At 35.5% G+C, this 24,482-nt stretch overlaps 1 protein-coding gene across 4 annotated transcripts in view; it reads left to right on the top strand.

Moving 5' to 3' along the window:
* Positions 1-24,482, top strand: part of NUMB (NUMB endocytic adaptor protein) — a 78,849-nt gene that overhangs the window by 19,619 nt on the left and 34,748 nt on the right. For all 4 annotated transcript variants that reach the window (XM_044664934.1, XM_044664932.1, XM_044664933.1 and 1 more), the window contains exon 2: positions 18,099-18,173. In XM_044664934.1, the coding sequence (XP_044520869.1) occupies positions 18,099-18,173 (75 nt within the window). The remainder of the gene's footprint in view (positions 1-18,098; positions 18,174-24,482) is intronic.

The raw sequence follows: 24,482 nt of genomic DNA, 5'->3' as shown, positions 1-24,482 counted from the left end.
TTCAGTTGTTCAGTCCTGTCCCCATGGACCATAGTACCAACAATACTGTCTTTGGGGTTTCATGACAAAGATATTAGAATGATTTGCTGTGTCCTTCTCCACTGGAGTAAGTTAACATGTTAAGTAAGTGACTTGCCCAGGGTCACACAGGTAGTGTGTGAGGCCAGATTTAAATTCAGCTTTTTCTGACTCCAGGCCCCAGGACTCTATCCACTGAGGCACGTCACTGCCTCAAGTCAATAGGAGATAACAAATAGTTGAATTGTTTCTACATAAGGTACCAGATGTTATTGACTGCCAGTGTTTATGGGTAAGAGCTGTAAGTAAATTAATTCTTTTTTGAAAAACATGAGATTTTGGCTCAAAAACACTATTTAAAATTTCTCTGCTTCCTGAAGGTAAGAAATGTTACATAAGTGATTTGTCTAGTTAGAAAGTAATAGATCTTAAGACCTACCCGGAGAGTAGTTTTCTTCTTTCATAGGACACTAACCCTTTTACATATTAAGGTCTTAGCCTGATCTCTAATATTTATTAGCTCTGTACTCATAGGCAAATAATTAACTCTGAGTTTTAGTTTTCTCTTTTGTAAAAAGGGGATAGTAATATTTATCCCTACTTTACATAATCATTGGACTAGAAGAAAGGATCTTAGAAGGCATCAAGGTGTGACCTTTTTTTTTTTTTTTTTAAACAGATGATCCAAATGACTTATTTGGTCACAAGAGAAAAGAAGTAGCAGAGACAGGATTTGAATTTATATTTTCTAATGCAATCTAGCATTCTTTCCAGGACACCATTAATTGTTCTGAGCAAAAATAGTTTGTAAACTATAAAGTAATATACAAATGTTAGTTATTAAAAATACAAATTATACTTTTGGAAAGCAATTTGGAACTAAATCCCAAAAGTCATTAAATTGAACATGCCTCATGACCCAGCAGTACTACTAATAGGCCTATACTCTAAAGAGATCAAAGAAAGGAAAAGGACTGATATATGCAAAAATATTTATAGTCAGGTCAACTCAAATGCAAAAACAGCCCTTCCTCTCAAGGTGCTCACAGTCTAATTAGGGATAAACATGAAAACAACTACGTACAAATAAGATATAAGTAGGATAAATTGAAGGCAATCTCAGACTAGGAACAAGCACTAAAGGGGATCTGAAAATACTTGTATATATATCAGTGGGGAAAGTCTGGTTATGGAAGGGATAAGTGTAATAGCAATAATAATCGCATTTATTTAGTGCTTTTTAAGACTTTTGGAGCACTTTACAAATATTATCCTCACAATAATTCAGGGAGATAGATGCTATTATTATTCCTATTTTACAAATGAAGAAACCAGGGCAGATAGAAGTTGTGATTTGCACAGGGTCATATAGCTTGTAGCTTTCTGATACAGGACTTGAACTCAGATCTTCTTGACTAAGTGCTGCATTCTATTCATTGTGTGCCCTATCAAGATGATAATTAAATGGAACTAATGGGATCATCAATAAAAGTAGGGTAGAGGTAGAAAAGAAGAGGACATGTTGTAGAGTGTGACCTGGATGAATATATAACAAAGGAAATGAGCAGTCACAAATTAGAAGAGAACTGGAGTGGGGTGAGGTGGGGGTTCCAGTGTGGGATAGTGTCTTGAAAACCTTTGAGAAGAGAGCATCAAGAAGGTGATTGACAGGGTCAAAATCTAAAGAGGTCAATCAAGCAGGATGAGTTTTGAGAAAAGACCATTTGATTTGGCAATTAAAAGCTCACTGTTGAGTTTTTTATTGTCTTTGTGATAGGTGTCTAAGGTGACAACATAGGGAATATGGAAACATGTACCCTATGAAAGCACTGTTATAGTTTGTCACAGACCATCATTTATGCCTGAGGAGTCAGGGAGGGAGAGAATCTGAACCCAAGGTATCAGAAAACAATTGTAAAAAATTATTTCTCCAGTCATTTTGGAGAGCAATTTGGGACTATGCTCAAAGGGCTATAAAATTTTGGATGCCCTTTGATCTGGTAATGCCACTACTGGGTCTGTGGCCCAAAAAGAGAATAAAAAAGGGAAGGAAGGACCTACTTGTACAAAATTATTGATAGCAACTCTTTTTGTAGTGGCAAAGAATTGGAAATTAAGGAGATATCCATCAGTTAGGAAATGGCTGAACAAATTGTGGTACATATTGGAGAGATCTACATGAACTGATGCAGAGCAAAATAAAACTGGGAGAACATTGTACACAATAACAGTAATATCATACGATGATTATCTGTGAAAATTTGGCTACTCTCAGCAATGCAATGATCTGGGACAATCCTGAAAGACTTATGATGGGGAATGCTAACCACCTCCAAAAAAAGAACTGTTGGAGTCATCTTTTACATCAGTTTATTTATTATTTTATTTTGGGGGTTTGGTTATGTATGACTTTGCTTTTACAAAATGACCAATATAAAAGTGTTTTGCATGACAATAAAAATAAAATTTTTGTCAATGCTGTCTCTAACAGACAAAAGTTACATTATTTCTACATGTAATTGAAAAAAGGCAAGAGTTGATTAACTTTGAAGAGAGAACGTGTTCAGTTGAGATTGGCAGCCAGAATGTAGAGTTAAAGTGGAGGCACTTGTTGTTGATGGCCTTTTCCTGGAGTTTAGATGCAAAAAGGAGGAGCCTTAAATGGGAGGGGATGATCGGATCAAATAGGGCTTTTTTGCTAATGGTGGAAATGTGGGTGTGCCATTAGGCAGTAGACTGGGAGACATTGAAGATTAGTGAGAAGAGCCAAGACTAAGAAAGACTTCAAATTCAGATAGGGTTCTGTGAAATTCAGGGAACTGACAAAGAAAATCAGAAAATCCAGGGTGGAAATGGATGTAAGTGCTGAGTACTGCAATCTCTAGAGGGCAAAGGATAAGACTGAGGAGGGGTGGAGGAAGGGGAACAGCAAATCAGAACATAAAAGCTATTTGAGCATGTGAGGAGAAATAGCACAAATTAACTGAAGGAATTCTTTGTCCTCACCATGACCTCTAGTCCCTCCAACCCATTGAACTTTGCCAGGCCATCACTCCTGTTCAGGTCGCACTCTCTTCCCTTCACAGTTTCAGTCCTTTGGTGAATAAATCCTCTGCTAATAAATCCCTTGCTCCCTTGTCTGTTCTTTGGAACACTCCTTGCCAAGCCCCAACTCTGGCTCACTGCCATTGTCTCTGCTCCTACTCAAATGGTGTTGAATGGAACTAGAGGAAGTAATGCAATCATGCTGCCTGGATCTGCCACACATTTGTTACCTAATCTCAACTGGGCCTTCACTGCAGTAAGGCCATCCTTTTACTCCTCCCTAGTTATTTCTTTATCTTGGCTGTCCACAACAGCTGTTCCAAACCATCCCTTCTCTCTTCAAGCCTCTCATGTCATCATTCCCCACCCCCCACTTTCTCAGCTGAGGTCTCCCTTCATGCTTTAGTAAATCAAGACTATTTGCTAAGTTTCCCTCTCTTCTCCTCTCCTCTCCTCTCCTCATCTCACAAACTCATTTAATCTTACAAATCCCTAACCTAATTAACCCTCAATCCCCTATTTCCTCCTTTGCTCTCTATTTAAGACTTAACTCTTCTCCTCACCATGGCTAGGGCCTCTACATGTACCCTTGATCCCATCACCTCTCATCTTCTCCAACAGATTGCCCCCACAATTGTCTCCCTCTTCTCCCTTTCTCATCTTTAATATTTTCCTACTCACTTAATCCTTCTCTGCTGTCTACAAATAGGTTCTAGTCTCCCCCATTCTCAAAAAATATACTCACTAGATCTAATCTCCTTCCTATTTTGCCAACCTCCTTTAAAAAGTTGTTCTTACAGCGAAGAAGAGAGGGAGACAATTTGGATTATATAACTTCAGAAAACTCATGTGGAAATTTGTTATTAAAATAAAAAGTTGTCCTTAAGTAGTGCTTCTGCTTCTCTCTTCTCACTCTTTTATATCCTCTGTAGTTTGTCTCTTGGCTTTATTACTTATCTAAAACTCTTCTTTCCAAAATTATTGGTGATTTTTTGATTGCCAGATCTAATGACCTATTCTCAGTTCTTATTTTTGACCTTTCTGCCTCAGTTTACCCCAGTCAGCTACTCTTTCTACCCAGATTCCTTTTGCTCTCTGGATTTTTTGTGCCTGCTTTCTCTTCCTACTTGTTTCCTCAGTCCGTCACCTATATCAGGTGTCAAACACAGCCCACAGTGTTGTTAAACCAGATTAAAATGTTAATTGGGAAATATTTAAGAAAAATATAGTGAAACACAATATTTCATTGTAAAATTGAGTCAACGCATAGCCCACATTAATCCTTAATTATCATTTAGTGACTCCTATTTCTGAGTTTGACATCATTGACCTATGTCATGCCCATTCCCATGGGTTCCATTACTGTCTTTATATAGATCTGTATGTTCAGCCCCACTTTCTTAAGCTCCAGTCCCATGTCACCAACTGCCAGCTAGACATTTCAAACTAAATATCCTGTGGGCATCTCCAACTTAGCCCATCCAAAACAGAACACATGATCTTTCTCTTCAAATCTAACTTTCTTTTGCTTCTCCCTATTAATGTCAAGGGCACTTCTTTTCTTGGGGTCACCTAGGATCACAACCTCAGTGTCAACCTCACTTCTTCCCTCACACTTCCTTTCATATACAATGAGTTGCCAGCTCTTTGTCTCCTTTCTTGGGCTAGACAGTCAACACTTTTCACCTGGACTATTGTAATAAATTGGTCTCCTTGCTATTAATCTCTCCTGAATTCAGTCCATTCTCAGCTTAGCCACCAAAGTGATTTTCCTAAAGCTTAGGCCTTACTTTGTTATTCCTTCCTCACAGCTCCAATGGTATCTTATTGCTTCTAGTATCAAATATAAAATAGAGTGTTTAGCATTTAGAGCCCTTCACAATGTAGCCCATTCCTGCCTTTACAATCCATTTACCCCATAGTTCCAGCCATACTAGCCTACACATGACACCTCATCACCCATCCCCATGCCTTTATATTATCTGTCCTCCATGCCTAAAATATACTCCTTTCTCCCTTGCCTCTTAGAGTCTGTACTTCCCTTCTCATTTTATCGTGTCACCTTGTACTTGAAAGCCTTTCCTGAGTTCTGCACCTCCCCTCACACCCTTCCACACAGATTGTTGTTGTCTTCTCCCTAAAGCTACTTCATATTCACTTTGTGTTTATTTTGTATTTGATCCTTTAGTGTTCAGAGGGAAAAGCAAAGCTTATCTCAAGGCATGAAGGGTAGTCTAAGCTGTGTAGTATAAAGCTTTTCAGGAAATGGTTCTGCCATAATGATCATTTATTTGTTTCCTGAGATATGTACATGTTGTCTACCCACTTGGGAAGTTGAGAAGCCTTTTGAGGGCAGAAACTGTTTCAGTTTCTTTTATCTTTTTATCTTTGACTCTAAACCCAGTACTTGTCACATAGCAGATTTTAATAAAGGCATATCGATTGATCTCCATTTTACAGATGAGGAAAGAGGTTCAGAGATGTAAAGAAATAATGAGCTTTACCCTTTGATCCAAGATCTTTTCTATGTCCAGGGCTCTTTCTAATTTTAAACTGCCTCCTTCATACATCCGGAAGGTTTAACCAGAGCTTCCCATTTGCCCAAATATTTTATTGAAGTTTTAGTTGGATTCTTCTATTGTTAGGATATTTTAAACAGATCAGGATCCACTAACATTCAACTGATATTACTTCCAGAAGAATAATTTTGAAGTGTCAATGTGAGCATATGTTTCATAGTTCATAACCTGGAATTTTTTAAGGCATAAGAAAATAATAATTTTTGTTAATGGAAAAGGATGAATGTTATAAATCATTGATAACATGAAGCATATTAACGTAAACCATTAGCTATATATATCAGCCAGATGATCTGGAAAAGCAGTGGTAACTAAGGAGGTTTTTCCCCTTGGCTCCATCTGTGATTTTGGAGTCTTTGTTTAAATTTTGAGTTCTTTTTGTGTTTGAGGGAAAAGCAAAGCTTGTATCCAGGCACAAACTTGGGGTAGTCTAGGCTGTGTAGCAGAGAAGCCTTTCAACAAATGGTTCTGTCACCACACTGATTTATTTGTTCACATTTTCAGTCCTGAGCTATTTAAGGATCACGGATTGTGTGGTGGTGGATCTCTGAGCTCAGATTTTAAAAAGACATTTGCAAAAGATGGCAAGAGGAATATATAACCAAAGATGAATGCAGAATAGTAGTTGGATCCAGGAAGAATAGTGTAAAGAAAACCAAAGCCCAGAATGAGCTGAAGCTCAAGGGGGAAAAAATAGTAAGAGTGAAAAAGGATTTCTTTAGCTGTTTGGAACAAGATGAAGAAAAGAAAGAAATGGACCCCCTGCTTTGGAGCAGATACATTATAAAGTTTACTGGGGACAGAAAAAAGCAGTTGGATTCTATTTGGCTTCCAATTTTCTCTATCAAGGAGTATGCTAGAGGAAAGATTTAGAGTTAGAAGAGATGAATTTATAGTCTAACATTGCAATTTACTTATCTATATAAAGGTAACTTCTCTGGGTTTTAGTCTTATCATCTGTAAAATGAAAGGATTAGACTAGGTCACTGAGGTCCCTTCCAACTTTTAGACCACCATCATTTGAACTTCATAACGGAAATATTAAAAAAACCTGGTTAAGAATGAATCAAAACCTGTTCAATGAAGAGATTTTAAAGAGACCACATAATTGCTTTAAAGTAGTTCATCTCCAGGTCCAGATAAATTGCATCTGAAAGAAGTTAAAGCTATATATTTAGGATCACTATCAATAATCTTTAAGAAATAAACCATAAAATAAGTTTTGAATAATGATACATGTATAACACTGTGGAACTGCTTATCTGCTTTGGGAGGGGGCAAGGAGAAAGCAGGGGAGAGAGGGGGATCATGAATCATGTAACCATGGGAAAATATTCTTAAGAAAAAGAAAGAGAGAGAGAGAGAGAGAGAGAGAGAGAGAGAGAGAGAGAGAGAGAGAGAGAGAGAGAGAGAGAGAGAGAGAAACAAACAAACAAACAAACAAACAAACAAACCATAAACTCAATATCTATGTCTGACAAAATTCAAGAATGAGGGGCAGCTGGGTAGCTCAGTGGATTGAAAGTCAGGCCTAGAGATGGGAGGTCCTAGGTTCAAATTTGACCTCAGACACTTCCCAGCTGTGTGACCCTGGACAAGTCACTTGACCCCCATTGCCTACCCTTACACACTCTTCCACCTATGAGCCAAAACACAGAAATTAGGGGTTTAAAAAAAATTCAAAAATGAAAATAGTTTATGAGCACGTGAAAGAGAAAACTATCAGAAGTTAGAAAGATAGGGTTAAACAAAACAATTTCGCATTTCCTTGGTGTACTCAATGCCTAGCATAGTGTCCTGTATACCGTAGTTACTTAAAAACACTGAGATTACTAAGACAATTTTGGGATGCATTCAAAGAACTATAAATTCAAATTAAAAGAAGCAAAAGTTCTCCTGTGCTCTGACTTAGCATATTATGTTCAGTTTTGAATACCATGGTTTATTTTGTTTATTTTTATTTTAAATAAGAAATTTATTTAAACAGAATTCTTCACTTGAAGAGAAAACAGTTTTTATAGATAATATTTATAGTAATTTATCCTTAGTGAAAGACAGAGATTGCCCTACATATAACAGTTATGCTCAAAAAAGTTATTAAATTGTCCTTGATTTTATAATGTTAAAAGGAAAACACGGAAATTATCCAATCAAACCAGTACACAAGGATTTTTATTGTTGTTAAATAGTGAGAACAGAATAACTTACTAGAATATAAAGATAAAAGTTGAATAAGCATGCCATGAATGGAGAAAAGGGATATTTTCAAAGACTTTTTTCCTCTCCCCATCTCCATTTGATGTTGATCAAAACATACCATCAGGTATGTAGGGTTTTTAAACTAGTTACTTTATGTACAGTAAAGGTATAATGGGGGAAGGGAATCAAAGAAAATAGAAAATTATACTTCAGTAGTCAGGATGTGAATGAATCAAAGCCCAGTTTCCTAATTGTAAATGTCTTATTTTCCTTGGAAGCACAGTTCTGGGGTAGAGTTGCAGATTCTCTTTTTAGTAATACTTCCTGTCTGTGACTAGAAATGCATCAGTTGTATCTCCATCCTTCATTTCTATCTGTGCAGATGGATTTGATTCATTGTTGAGCTATCAGTTTGGAATATAATCTTCCTTATTGACAAACCCTATTGTTCACAATAAGCTTTCATTAATTTACTAAGTGGTATGTGGTAAGATTGAATTTATTAGGGATAAATGTAAAATGTTTACACTTGGTTTAAAAAAATCAATTTTAAAAATGGAGATATAGAAAGCAGTCTGTTTGAAAAATTCCACCTCTGCCTAATGATTGTGACAAGTATTTTCCAGACATGGCCAGTGTGGAAATTTGCTTTTGACTATACATATATATTTACAAGGCTTCCTTCCCCCTCCCCCCCCCAGCAATGGTGAGACTAGAGATTACAATAAGGTTGTTAAAAAAGAAAGAAAAGACCTCAAGAAACCATTTTTAAAAATATTCACAAAAGGGAACAGAAAGATGGCCAGACGGAAATATAAGCAGGTCAGCTTCAAAAGTTACATGTTGAGGGGCAGCTGGGCTAGCTCAGTTGATTGAGAGCCAGGCCTAGAGACGAAAGGTCCTAGGTTCAAATCCGGGCTCAGACACTTCCCAGCTGGGTGACCCTGAGCGACCCATTGCCTACTGGTTGTGGCCCTATGCTCCTAGAATGGAGTCCCAGGATAAAAAAAAAAAAAGTTACATGTTGAATTTATTATATACTTACAACAAAAAGTAAGCTGATAGTAACAAAGATTCACTATTTCATGTGCAGGTTGTCTTCTCCTTTTTATATAGAAATACTCATTTTGTTGATGTTTAAGTTTATTTATTTTTATTTTTAGAAATTTTTTCCATGGTTATATGATTCATGTTCTTACTCTCCCCTCCACCCACCCCCACCCCTGTAACCAATGTGCATTTCTACTGGTTTTTACATGTGTCATCAATCAAGACCTATTTCCATATTATTGATAGTTGCACTGAGGTGGTCTTTGAGAGCCTACACTCCAAATCATGTCCCCATCGACCCATGTGATCAAGCAGTTGTTTTTCTTCTGTTTCTACTCCTACAGTTTTTTTTCTGGATGTAGATAGCTTTCTTTTTCATAAGTCCCTCAGAATTGTCCTGGATCATTGCATTGCTGCTAGTAGAGAAGTCCATTACAACTCTGTGTACAGTGTTCTTCCTGGTTCTGTTCCTTTCACTCTGCATCAATTCCTGGAGGTCTTTCCAGTTCACATGGAATTCCTCCAGTTTATTATTCCTTTGAGCAAAATAGTATTCCATCAATAGCATATACCACAATTTTTTCAGCCATTCCCCAATTGAAGAGCATACCCTCATTTTCCAATTTTTTGCCACCACAAAGAGCACGGCTATAAATATTTTTGTACAAGTCTTTTTCCTTATCTCTTTGGGGTATAAACCCAGCAGTGATATAGCTGGATCAAAGGGCAGGCAGTCTTTTAAAGCCCTTTGAGCATACTTCCAAATTGCCATCCAGAATGGTTGGATCAATTCACAACTCCACCAGCAATGCATCAAAAAAAATAAACGCATTTTGACAAAAACTGCTGGGAAAATTGGAAAACAATATGGGAGAGATTAGGTTTAGATCAACATCTCATATCCTAAACCAAGATAAATTCAGAAAGGGTGAATGACTTGAATATAAAGAAGGAAACTATAAGTAAATTAGGCGAACACAGAATTGTATACTTGTCAGATCTCTGGGAAAGGAAAGATTTTAAAACCAAGCAAGAGTTAAAAAAAAATTACAAAATGTAAAATAAATAATTTTGATTACATTAAACTAAAAAGTTTTTGTACAGACAAAACCAATGCTACCAAAATTAGAAGGGAATCAACAAATTGGAAAAAAAATCTTTATAACAAAAAACTCTGACAAAGGTCTAATTACTCAAATATATAAGGTGCTAAATCAGTTGTACAAAAAAATCAATCCCCAATTGATAAATGGGCAAGGGACATGAATAGGCAATTTTCAGATAAAGAAGTCAAAATTATCAATAAGCACAGGAGAAAGTGTTCTAAATCTCTTATAATTAGAGAAATGCAAATCAAAACAACTCTGAGGTACCACCTCACATCTAGCAGATTGGCTAATATGGCAGCAAAGGAAAGTGGTGAATGTTGGAGGGGATGTGGCAAAATTGGGACATTGATGTTTAAGTTTAGAATAAAAATAAAATCTAAAAAGAAAAGTTCCATTTCTGATACTTAGATGTGTGACCATTGTATTAGAGGCCCAGAAGGAAGAGGAACCTGTGAGGAAGAAAGATAGTTCAGTGTGGTAACTCTTTCTTCCCACTCTTATGGAGCCACAAATACTAAGGGACACTTGAAGGGGGTTTCCCTCAGTTGAAGGGTGTCCGGGGCAGGCGTGCTGGCCCTCATAAGTTGGAGGGAAGGCTTCTCCACAAGAAGGGGTAGATGGTGACCCTGTTCTATGTTGGCCAAAACCAGGGTTCACATAAGCCTCCCCTTAGTCTGATTGACTACACCACAGGGGGGTCTGGCTCAAAGTTGGATTCTGCCAGACAAAGCTATGGTATCTCCTTCCCTTCTTGTCCCTCAGTAAACTTGTAACACTATCTGACTTTCAAAGGTATTTAATAAGAGTATCAGGGTGAATGATAAGGGTGGTCAGAGGAAGTTGGTTGCCCTAAGCTCAAATCCAAGGTCCTTTAACTTGGGGAGCCACTTCAGTCTCCAACCCAAGCTTCTCCTTCCCAACCCTCTAATTCTATATCTAATCTATAAACTGTATCTATAGTTCAGTTGATTAGGGTCTCTATAAGGCAAGAACTGGAAGTGGGGTTTCGGGGATCTACTCCCAGATGGAGTCCAGAAATCTCCAAAAGAACAGGATAATATGGTCTCAGACTTGAGAATATGTTGGCAGTTAAAGAACAGGGTGTCAGGATTTCAATTCCAGTTGGGGAAATTCTTAGGATCACCCTCTGTTCACTCAGAGCTTGTTTGTCACTTCTACTCCCCTCGAGCTCCCCAAACCGAAGACCTGGTCCTTTGGAATTCTTCCAGAATCCTCTGCTGTCCTTCAACTGCTGTTCTGGTCTCATGCTCCTGTTTTGCAACATTCTGTGCCCCCCCCCCAAGATTCTTCCCTTTGTCCTCCATCCTTACACCATTCATTTTTGTAATAGAGTAATTTAAAAAAATCAAAACCCCAAATCATATACCCAAATAAAGAAGTGATAAATCATTATGTTTTCTTCTTCGTTTCTGTTCCAACAGATTTTCTCTAGATGTGGATAACATTCTTTTCATAAGTCCCTCAAAATTGTCCTGGGCCATTGTATTTTGTTAGTTTACATTTGATCACTCCACAGTGTTTCAGTAACTGCATACAATGTTTTCCTTGTTCTGTTTATTTTATTCTGCATCATTTCATGTAGATCCTTCCAGTTCTTATAGAAATCAACTATTTCATCATTTCTTATAGCACAATAGTATTCCTTCATTATCATATACCACAATTTGTTCATCCATTCCCCAATTTTTATTTGTATAAACAGGTCTATCCCTATTTTTTAATCTCTTTGAGGTATAGTCTTAGTAGTGGTGTTGCTGAATCAAAAGGCATGCATTATTTTAAAACCCTTTGGGTATAATACCAAATTGCCTTTAAGAATGGTTGGATCAATTCACAACTCCACTAGCAATTCATTAATGTTCCAATTTTGCCATATCCCCTCCAATATTTATTACTTTCCTTTGCTTTCATGTTAGCCAATCTGCTAAGTGTGAGGTGGTAGGTACCTCAGAGTTGTTTTGATTTGCATTTCTCTAATCAGGAGGGATTTAGAACATTTTTTCATATGATTATTGATAGCTTTGATTTCTTACTCTAAGAACTGTCTATTTGTATCCCCTGACCATTCGTCAATTGGGGAATGACTTGGTTTCTTATAAATTTGACTTAGTTCTTTATATATTTAAGAAATGAGACTTTTATCAGAGAAATTTGTTCTAAAAATTTTCCCAGTTTGTTGCTTCCCTTCTAATCTTGGTTGAATTAGTTTTGTTTGTACAAAAACTTTTTAATCTAGTATAATAGAAATTATTCATTTTATATCATATTTTGGTATTAAATTTTTTTGGTTTTAAATTCTTCCCTTTTCCATAGATCTGACAGGTAGACTATTCTATGTTCATTTAATTTACTTATAATTTCACTCTTTATATTTAAATCATATGCACATTTTGAACTTATCTTGGTATAGAGTGTGAGATGTTGATCTAAACCTAATTTTTGCCATGCTGTTCCAGTTTTCCCAGCAGTTTTTGTCAAATAGTGAGTTCTTATCCCCAAAGCTGAGATCTTTGGGTTTATCAAACACTAGATTGCTTAGGTTATTTACCCCTGGTCTATTCCCTGGTATAGTTTTTGGTAGTTTGATAGGTATGGCCCTGAATAAGTAAATTAATTTAGATAGTATTGTCATTTTTATTATATTAGCTTGTCCCAACCATGAGCAATTAATGTTTTTCCAATTATTTAAATTTAGGGTTTTTTTTGTTTGAAAAGTGTTTTTTAATTATGTTCATATAATTCCCGTGTTTGTCTTGGCAGATAAATTCCCAGATATTTTGTATTATCTAGCATGATTTTAAGTGGAGTTTCTTTCTGACTCTTGCTGCTGGTTTTTGTTGGAAATATATAGAAATGCTAATGATTTATGTGGGTTTATTTTGTATCCTACAACTTTGCTAAAGTTGTTAATTATTTCCACTAGCTTTTTAGTTGATTTTCTGGGATTCTCAAAGTATACCATCATCATCTGCAAAGAATTAGTTTAGTTCCTCATTGCCTACTTTAATTCCTTCAATTTCTTTTTCTTCTCTAATTGCTACTGCTAGCATTTCTAGTACTATATTAGATAATAGTGGTGATAATGGGCATCCTTGCTTCACTCCTAATCTTATTGGGAAGGTGAAGTTCTTCTTTATCACTTTTATGTAATGAATGACTTAGACATGGGCCAAATTCGAAGGTTCCCCCATTGTAAGACTGCTTCCTCCCTATCCTTACCCCTTTAAAAAAAAAGGGGGTGGGATGTGGGGAGGGAACTAGTCTCTATAAACCTAGAACTTGAAGTTTGGGACCATAAAATATATTGGATGATATTACTCTTAGCCTATGATTTAGGTAACTAATATGACCCACCTAATAATTCAAGATACTACCGATGTATCCATTTCTGCCTGTAAGGCCAAGGAAAAACTCAAAGCCCCTATATGGAGTTGTATTTGTTCATTATTCTGCTGCATTTTGTGCTGAATCTGCCAGTTCACCCTCTCTCCCTATTACTTACCCCATCCCGCAATTTAGGAGATTCTCTTCTTAAGTAGAAGCACTTATATTACCTGAAATATATTCTAACTCCCTTCTTTTCATCTGCTGAATTAATCATTTTCTTTGAAGTGGAGTATAACTTCCTATGAAAATGAATGAATGAATCAGTGAACAAGGTTTATTTTCCATTTGTCCTTAACCAGGTATGTTCATACTTATTATTGTAGAGTAGGACCTAAGCTCCCTGGGATTAGGAACTTTTTTGTTTTTATTTTTGTATCATCTGTTCTTAATCTGGTACCTTTTATGGAATAAATGTTTATTAAACTGAATTTAACCATTTTATTTTCCATCAGAAAATCAATAATTACCAGTTGTTTTTTTTCTATCTCTGACAGGAATGTAATAAGAGCAAAGATATATGTTGAAATATTTTATATCGTGAAACTTCTACTGAAACGAATAATATTTTTATATACTTTTTATGTGAATCTCTGTTTTCCTTCTTTTTACTGTATGACTCTTTTGCATTATATTCTACTTGGCTTAGTTTCATTTACCAGTTATAAAGAACAATGACTTAGTATTTGAGTTTGCTAATAAATACTTAATTACACCTGTTATTCATATACCACTCAGGCTTTAAGAACTATCAAAAGACCTTTTTCTGTAAGTTAATTGATAGGTAGAATGTGTCAATACAGATCGTACCTTACTCTGGTGGGTTTTGTTTGTGTGTTTCTGTGTGTTTATTAAATGCCTGTACCTTCCTCCTCACAGAAGGAAACAGCTGTGTAATCATTTTAATTAGTAATTATATAGCTGATTGACATCTAGCTAAGTCAGTGAATGAAACTTTTTTGGAGTCGAGGAAGGGAAATATCAGTATATTTCATATACCCTTAATATCCTATTCATTAAATGAGTGGAAACTATATAGGAAACAGCTGCTGAAATTTGCACATGGGATGATTGTAGAAAGCAATGAGTTTGGTGTGGAGATTTAAATTTTTTTAGACTCCTACTGAAAATCCAAGCATGTGACATCTTCAGAAGAAATAAGGAAAAGCTTTAGAAAATAGATCAGTCCAATCAGCAGTGGAACATGTGGCAGCCTTGTTTAACCTGAATAGCTTCTCTTTTTCTAACGAGGGGCAAGTTGCCAAGCACAAGGACTAAATAAATAGGCTTAATCTAATTGGGTCTGTAGAGGAGAAAACACTTGGCCTCTTCTGTTATAAAAGAGACATGCACAAAGTCAGCATTTCTTGAGCTGCTAAAGCATCATTATATATAACAGAAAATCTGTTTTCTTGGAAATGCAATAATGGACACAGGATTAGTTCAAGTGGTCTAGAAAATTAGATTTGTGACTTCCATGTCTAACCTAAACAAGTAGTATTTAAAGATTAGATCCTCTTCATACCTCACCTGAACTTTTATTATTTATTTTTCTCCCTACTCCCTTCTACCATTTTTATTTCTTCTTTTCAGATATTTTACCATTAGAATAGGGATAGGGGTGAGGGGAGGGAGGGACAGGATGGGACCTATCAGAGAATTTCAGAATGTGAAGGAACCTCAGAAACCATCCCATTTTATCCATACCTGAAAAGAGCCCCCAAAACAGGATGTTTGATAAGTGGTTTTCTAGTATGTGTTTAGAGGAAAGGAATACAAAGCATAGTTCCTTCCAAGGCAATCTCTTCTACTTTCAATGGAAATGACTCCCAGGTCAATTTATTTAGTCCCAGTGTCTTTCCTACTCTTCGTTGTTGCAACTCTCGTTGTTAGATTTCTCCACCTGAAAAAACCTCTCAAATACAACATATCCCACCTAAACTGGATCCTACCCACAACTTCCCAATTTCTGTTGATGGGACCATCATCTTCCTAGGTGTATAGGTTGAAACTCAAGCCCTCAATGATTTTTTCATCTTCATCATCATGGATTTATAAAGCACTTTGTGCTATGTACTATGCTAACTAAGCATTGTGAATACAAAGAATAAGTAAAACAAGCTCTACCTTCAAGGACCCAGTTGAGAAGCAGAACACATGTACATATATAGGTAAATACAAGATATGTACAAAGTAGATATAAGTGCAATGTTAACTTAGATGGGAAGACACTATCTGCTAGGAGTGGGACTAAAAGTGAGGACTGAAAGAGTTTCCTGCAGAATGTGGTATTACAGCAGAGAAGGCCAAGGATTCTTAGAGCCAAAAGTGAGAAAGGAGAATATTTCTATTTCCAAACAGTACATCAGTATGACAGGACGTGGCTGGAATATGAAGTTTAAAGAGGAGATTAACATATAAAAAGACTGCGTATGAAGGAGTCAAATTGGGAAGAGTTTTAATTGTGAAACTGAGCAGTTTATATCAGAACCTAGAAGTAATATGGAGCCACTGGGTTTATTGAAGAAGGGGATAGGAGATAACATGACCAGTCCTTTGCTTTAGTAAAATCACTTTGCTGATTGTATGGGAATTGGATCAGAGTCAGAAGAAACTTGAGCTATGGAGATCAATTAAGCTATTGCAAATAGGTCTAGGTGAGACTTTATGAAGGCCTGGACCATATTGGAGGCAATTTGAGCAGAAAAAAGGGGGATATATGAAAGAAGCTTTTTGGAGGTAGAAGTGATAAAATTTCAAATTGTTTAGAAATATGAAGGGAGCAAGAGTGAAGAATTGAGAAATACAACAAAGTTATGAGCCTGGGTGATGGGATGGAGTGGTCATCTATGGTGAAGGTGTCTAACACTCAATTCAGAGGTTGTGTGGGTCACACACTACACTCTAGATGAAAATGTAACTAGATAATATTTAATAAAATAAAGATACAGTAAAGCATAGGTATGATTATATTTTAAAGTTAACTCAATATGCAGTCCTCAGGGATCCTTATGTAGGGATTAGTGAATCCTGTTTTTATTTGAGTTTGGCATCATTATTCTGTAGTAATAGGGAAATTTCAAATAAAGATGGGGTTGGGGAAAAGATGATGAGTTCCATTTTGAACATACTGAGATTGAGATGCCTGTAGGATCTCTACTTTGAACTGACCAATATTTGAGAGAGAGAGAGACAGAGAGAGAGAGAGAGAGAGAGAGAGAGAGAGAGAGTGTGTGTGTGTGTGTGTATTCATTCTTTCCTTTTACATTGTTGTAATTATATAATTGTCTTGATTACTTTGCTTTGTATCAGTTATGAGATAATAATAAGAGGAAATATTTGGGAATGAAGGTTAAAAAAAAACAAGAGATAGCAATAAACATTTAAAATGTCATAAAAATAGCCTAAGAAGTTATAAAATCACACTGGAAAAAAATTATATTTTTTAAAAATCACGTAGGGAAAATATTCTGATAAAACTTTGAGATATTTCCAAAATAACATTACCATCTGAGCTGGGACTGAAATAATACCCATGAATGTTTAATAGAATGTACTATAGGAAAAAGATAAAATTATGGTAAATCTCACACATTTAATGGTTTTTCAATTTTAGGTTATGTGGAGGGAGTTTTGACCAGCTAAAACAAATAGATATTCAGTGTGAACTTTAAAACATGGTTTTAAAATTCATTTGTCCATAAGGACCTTTTCTTTTAGGTGCTCTCTAATGGGTTGAAAATATGACTTTAGATTTTTTTTTAATTTCCTATAAATAATCCTACTGAAAGTAACTTTGGATTGGGAGTTGGGAGGTTTGGATTCTAGTGACAGTCTTGCCACAATCTTGGACAAATCTCATTACTAAGGTGAACTTTAGTTTCCTCGTTTGTAAAATGAAGGTGCTAGCCTGGGTGATCTCTGTTGGTCCTTTCTAGCTCTAAAAACTTCATTACTCTTGCCATTTCAGTGGTACATACTTAATGCTTTCCTTGTAAAGAAGAGGGAGGAATCATTTCTTGCAAAAGGTGGCATTTGAATTAAGTATTGAAGCATAGGGGAATATGATTGAGGAGAGAGGATATCCCATCTCCCTTCTCCCACATATTGCATTGTTGGTCTCTGCCCCTCACTGCACCCTGTGCCCTGCAATACATTCCATCTTACCAGTTATAAGTTAACCTTGTTTACTTTTCTGGGACAGTATATATGCTCTTTGAAGACAAATGAATATTTTGGTTTTGTCCATATCCATTAAACAATTCCTTGCAAATGGTAGGTGCTTAATAAATATTTGATGAATTGCATTTAGTTTAATCTATAGGTGTTAGAAAGCCATTGAAGATTTTGGAACAGATTGATGGTGATCCAAATGGTGCTTTGGAAAAATTAGTGTCAGTATGTAAAATAGATCAAAAGGGAGGTAAAATAGATCAAAAGGGAGGATACTGAAGTTAGGGAAGAATATTTGCCATCGTGTTGGCATTCTGTGATGAGAAACTGAACTAGCTTAGCCTTGGCTTCAGGAAGAAGGAAAACTCATCATCATTGGACAAGAAGACTGGAAGAGAAGAAGTCAAAAATCACTTAAGAGATTTTTAATCTATGGGACTGGGAATAATTAACTGATGTATATGTTTCCATAATGATTTTTTTTCCTAAAGTAACACTAATACTTTTCTGCTCTTTACAGTACCTGGGCCATGTAGAAGTTGACGAATCAAGAGGAATGCACATTTGTGAAGATGCTGTAAAGAGACTGAAAGCTGTATGTATATTTGTTTGTCACCATGTTAGTCCATATGCTGAGTTTTGTTTTTTTGTCTGAAAATAGTTACCCATTGAACTAGAGCAGCCCAGTGTCAGATTTAATGAGCACTTATTTGTTTTAAGAAGGAATTTGGGTTTGTTACAGACAGCCCATCCACACTGCAATCTCTTGATTTGACAGACATTCTAGTGGAAAAAATTTTTTTTAGTTCATGCTGCATTTTTTGGAACCAGAGTAATTCAGTAAACATTTCCTGAATGCCTACTGTTTTGTAGGCATGTTAAACAAGAGATATGTTAGTAATTGAGAAGAGACATTATGGCATAGAAAATAGAGAACTTAGCTTAAAGAGAGAGCCAGTCTGGGAGTCCAGAAGGTCAGGGCTTTGAGTCACACTTCTGACTGTGTTGACTTCTGGGCAAGATACCTAACTTCCCAGTGTCCCTGGTACCTCTAAAATAGTAAGTTGCAAAATGCTTGCTGATCTTCTTTGATAATGGGAGTTTCCTTTATGGGAGTTCCCTATACCAAGGAAATCATTAACCTACCTGAGAGGCTACCTTACCTGATGGAAAGAGTCTTCCATTTGGCTTCAAAGCACCTGGGTTTTTGAGATCCTTTCACTTCTTGTTTAGTGACCTTTTTCAAGTCCCTTCTAATTTTATATCCTCTGGTCCTATAGATACCTTATAGGTATTCCAATTTTAGAACAAGCTGAAAATTCACCCCATTCTCCTCCCCATCCCTACTTCTAGAGTATATGCATGTATATACACAGACATATGCATATATATGTGTGTATGTGTACACAAACACATATTTTTCAGGGTCTTCACCAATATAACTTAGCTCAACACTCTAAACTCTACTACCTTTTACCTTTACAAATGGAAGACCCTTTTCTAGAATGGGCTCTTTATTTTGCCTGAATTTCATGTTAGGCATGTTCAAGTCTATTTGAGAAAAGGTTTGTTTGGGGTTTTGTGTGTGTGTTTAACAAAAGAAAATATATATAGTAATCAACACAAATTCCAAATTCTGTGAAGTTTAGATAAAACTTTGACTTTTTTACTCTTGGATAGATAAGAAGATTGTTGAATCATCTGATACCTGTCTCCCTCTGGGTGAATGGATTATTCCCTTTCTCCAACATGCTCTTTAACTATTACTGCACAAGCTTGTAGCATTACTTCTGCATGCTAAGTTTGTCCTTATCCCAAACAGCATTAAAGTCCTATTGCTTTGGGTTTGTAAATAAAAGGCTGCCATAAGGATGACTTCTAATAACTGCTCTTTCTAATAGTGCTTAGTAATTAAAACTTCTTGTAAAGTGCATTCTGGATAGTATCTTGTCTGAGTCTTGAAGTATTATTGGTATACAATATTGAGGAAGCAACCAACTCAGAGGTCAAGGTAGACATTATATGTAAAGAAAACAAGACTGTTACAATCAATGGTACAATTTAGAGGAAAACAAAATCCTTTAAGTCTATTGATTGTGGAGGCTAGAGAACTGTAATCACTTCTAAACAGTTGCTTTTAAAAGTTCTTTCCACCTTCTCAACAGTGGTTAATTTAATCCTTGAATGTTTTTGGTTGATAGAAATCCTTCTATGTCTATTTGTATAGCAGAGTACTTTAAAATTATCCAATATGGAATTTTTTAAAAATGTTTACAGTTTTAAAGAGCTTAAAAAGGTACCTAATGGCAGCTTTTTCCCACATTCCATCAATTTTCCACTCACGATAACAGAGCTTATTTCAGCTGTGTTTTGGCATGTATGACTGTGGTCTAAAGATGTCCAATTTCCATTTGAATGCACTCCCCAATTAAATATAACCTAAGAATTTCATTTTCCACTTGCTTCCATCAGTTTAGAGTAGGAATAAGAAATTACTCTGTTTTTGACCATTAGTTCTACTGAAAAATTGCAGGAAGATTTTGAGACACTGATTATACATTGAATGATACTAAGTTTCACTAGATATTAAGGCTGTTATCAAAATTTCATTGCTAGAAAAAAAGGCTTATATAGTTTTTAAAGTCTAAATGTTGTTCATATTCACTCTTAGTACTGATAAAAAACTAGAAGTTGATATTCTGAAGCTGTGCAATTTTAGTCAGGTGTTATAATTTAAATTTGAAAAGGAAAAGAAAAGCATTAAAAGCTTCTTTCTGAAAATCCTCGAATTCAGTTGCCCTACCTTCTTGTTGTACTAAAACTTATATATCATACAAGGGGGACATTTACATTACATTTTTCTTTAGTTATTGAGACTTATTTTTAAAGTTAGTATATTATTTAAAGTTATTGAAATTTGAAGGATTTCATGGAGGATGATTTTGAAATTTGTTCGGAGACCACTTGACAATTGTGCTTGAGTAGTTCCATGCACCATCTCAGAAAAACTCAAAGCAAGCACATGACTTTTCTAGTCAAAGCTTGGTGTGTTGCAACCCCTGTTAAGAACAAAATTTAAATTCTATGTTAGTAGAAGTGATGATCTTTCATATTCCTTGGAAGTAGCATGGTTTTTTTGGTCATTTTTTTTGTTCTGATTTTTTGAGTAACTAGTTTTTGTTTCTTGGCTGGGTTTTTTGGAAGAGAAGGGGAAAATTCAGATCTCTCAAGGTTTTGTTCTTGACACCAGAAAGCTGAATTATTTGAAGCCTTAAAACTTAAAACTTATACCATGACATTCTAATGAATGTTTATATTCTCCAGATGTGATAAAGAAATTATCAGTTTTACAGAAGCAGGAAATATATCAAACTTTCTCAATGCATGATCAAGATACATTAATTTTTTTCTAGATCTGCAAAGGGATTGGTATCTATGCTAGTGATAATTTCAACCAGACACATATTTAATCTTTTAAACTTTAGAAAGGCTTAGCTATTTTGGCCTCTGTTTCTGGAAAATTGGGAACAACTTTATAGGAGTCACACCTGGAATTCAGTTCTCTCCTCTCTCCCCAAGCCTCTCCTTCTGTCCTTTCCCTCTCATTCTTCCTTTCTCTCTTCTCCTTCCCCTCCTCTTCCTTTCCCATTTTCCTGTTTTCTTCCCATTTTACTTCTCTTCCTTCTTTTTCCCTTTCTTGACTTCTCTTTTAAAAATTAGTGTGTGGAGAAGTAAAGATGATTCCTCAGCTCCCAATTTAATTACCTTATACTAGAACAAATACGTCAAAGGAATTCCCTCTCTTCTCTCAGTAACATCTTAGGGCCAAATGTCTATCTCTGTGGGAAATGCTCTGTAATCTCATTAAGCTGATTGGGGGGATTCATCCGAGTGATTAAGGAATTCCCTGATCAATCCCGCTTTCATAAATAAATGACACTGATGATTATTAGACAAGTACAGTAACCTTCCTACATTTAAGTAGAGGCATCTCCTACCTCTTACCTCTTTTCCCAAGTGTCCTATTCCTATCATGTTGAAAGGCCAGCAGAATTTCAGAAATTCTGAAAGTGGTCAGAATTTTGTTTTAACCAGTTTGTATCAGCCCATATATAAGTTTATGTTTTTTTTCTTCTGAGAAAACTTTGCTGTGTGCAGTTTAATGTTGCCGTTTCCCCATCTACCAAAACATCTATTCAACAAGAATTATATGAAACAGCCTCTGGCATTTTTAATATTTGCTATTTATTTTTTAGCTAGCTGCTGATTGGATGTAAAATACCTTAACTGAGTATATTATTCCATACTACTCATTAATTTAAAAAACAAGACTATGTTTTCCTAGAAACCATATTCCTCTAAACCAGGCCACTGTGGAAAGAGTTTGGAGACACACTGCCTGCTTCATCTAGACCTTATATTGTGCCAAATGCTGTCTTTAGAGTTTTTCATAAATGATAAAGCTTCCACTTAAAGTTTGCCATAAGTAGAGGCAATGGGGAATAAGCCTATGAGCAAGGCTTATTCTAAATTAAAAAACACAAGTCTTTGAAACTTATTTATTAGAGTTTAAAATTATAAAGAATTATGTAGCAGCACCAAAAACCTGATAGGAAAATGTATTGTACAAAGTTCAGTGACCCTGAAATTATATGATTCAACTTAAAATGATTTTTAGCATTGTGTTGCTGTTTGATTTTTAGAAGAAATTAAAAACAAAAACAAGAAGTTTCACTTTCTCATTCCTTCCCTACTCCCTCCCACCCCCAATCTCTAATAATCCCTTCTACTTTTAAAATTAATTTAATTTAGGAAGTGTCTGTACACAGATATAAACTATACGACTGGTTTTCATTTGCAACATCTTAAAAACATGATAACTAGACTGTATTGTAACATTATCCAAGATGTAAACAAGGTGGTTAGCAACAATTCCAAGTTAGTCCCAACAATGTTAACTTCCCTCAGCCTAAGCCTGCTTTATCATCCCATTTATCATATATATATATATGTATCTCAAAACACACACACACTCACACACTCCTAATAAGTTTTTATGGAAACAATTTAGAACATTAAGTCTCTGCTTAGAACCTGGTGATATATGGAGTGGGGGTGGTGGTGACTAGAATTAGAATGGGGTCTAATTTGAGGATCAAAAAATTCAGTTTAGTAAACTGTTTGTTATAACTGCCTTTAAATTCCCCACATGAATATGTGTATTACCAACTTTGGAAGGCATTTATTTCTTCTATTTCACCTTTGTTTTATTCATCTTTTCAACTTAGCATAATAATTGGGAATTGATTGATAACAGAAATGCCTGTTGTCCATTTAGTATTCTTGTGAAGTTTCTCAGAATTCATTTAATTGGAATGAAAGGTTGCAGTTTTCTAAGCAATTTCTTAAAAGATAAACCAGAATGTTATGTAGCTCTTGACACTGATGTAAAACACATTTTAAAAGGAAAAGTCTTTTTTTCCATTGTTCATGTGTTGTTCCCTCTCTGTTTTGGTTTTAGATTAGCTTCGTTGTACTACTAGTTCCTAATAATGTTGGGTTTGTTTTTTTTTTAATTTCACTATTTGATATATTTGTTTTAATATATGTTCTTGTTTTAGCAGGTAAAAGAATCATAATTTAATTATTATTAAATGAGCATTAGAAGTATTTACTAAACTATTAACTTGTAATATTTTAAAATTTCATTTTGCATGCCAGCTATTCCATTAACATTTGGGATCTTTTTAAAAGAAAAATATATATCATGTTTAACAAGTGCTTTGCTGAAAACCAAATTAATTAACTGACAATTCCCCCCTCCCCCCCACTCTTTTCCTTCTACAAGAATGAGGGAGCCACTGATGAATCTCCTAGCTTTTGCTGCAATTTTGAAGGCTGGTGATTACTTAGAGTTTAATCAAACCACTCTCACTGAATTTGGCAGCAGAGATGGGCTCTTTTACATTCACTTATATAAGCCTCATTTTGATCACTTCAATTTAACAAACATTCATTAAGCACCTATGTGCAAGGTTCTGGAGAGATAAAGAAATATAAATAGCCTCTGGCTTTCAGGAGTTCACATTCATTCCAAGTTCAAAATACTCTGCTATACTCTAGAATGTTATTTGTGTTCTAGAAACTTATTTTTTTTTTAAGAAAACTTCCCAATGTTTATGATTACATTGTATGGATTTATATACCATAAAATTGCCTATAAGGATTTAATCAAAACATATTTGTATGGTAAGTGTCTCTATAACAGGAGTTTTTAGATCTTTTTGGCAGTCTGAGACCCTCTTCAGAATAATGTTTTTAAATGCATAAAATAGAAATACAAAGAAAATATTTACATTGAAATATTGTTATCAAAATACTTTTTAAAATGTTTGTCACAGACTTCATTTTAAAACCCCTATTTTATAAGTAGATTCAATACCAAGAACAAATTAAATGCAAAAAACCTTGAGGTACAGTGTGACAAAACCAAGCCCCAAGCTGGGGCTGAAAAGTGAAGCTCTCCAGCCCCAAACTCTTCGAATCTTTAACAGGTTGGTGGCATTACATTAACTGGACTTAAATATTGACTTAAATTTAATTATACATGTTTTCTTTATCAAATATTAATTTTAAAATAAGTTATATAGCATATGTTTTGTTTCATTAATTTCTTGATAAATTATAATTTCAGTTTTTAAAATGGTTTTTATAATTTTACAAAAATTATAAAAAATGGGGGGGCAGCTGGGTAGCTCAGTGGATTGAGAGCCAGGCCCAGAGACGGGAGGTCCTAGGTTCAAATCTGGCCTCAGACACTTCCCAGCTGTGTGACCCTGGGCAAGTCACTTGACCCCCATTGCCTACCCTTACCACTCTTCTGCCTTGGAGCCAGTACACAGTA

Source organism: Gracilinanus agilis, chromosome 2 (assembly GCF_016433145.1).
Source record: "Gracilinanus agilis isolate LMUSP501 chromosome 2, AgileGrace, whole genome shotgun sequence".
NCBI lineage: Eukaryota > Metazoa > Chordata > Mammalia > Didelphimorphia > Didelphidae > Gracilinanus > Gracilinanus agilis.
Note: the sequence above shows the minus strand (reverse complement) of the source record. Positions and strands in the feature narration are given on the sequence as shown.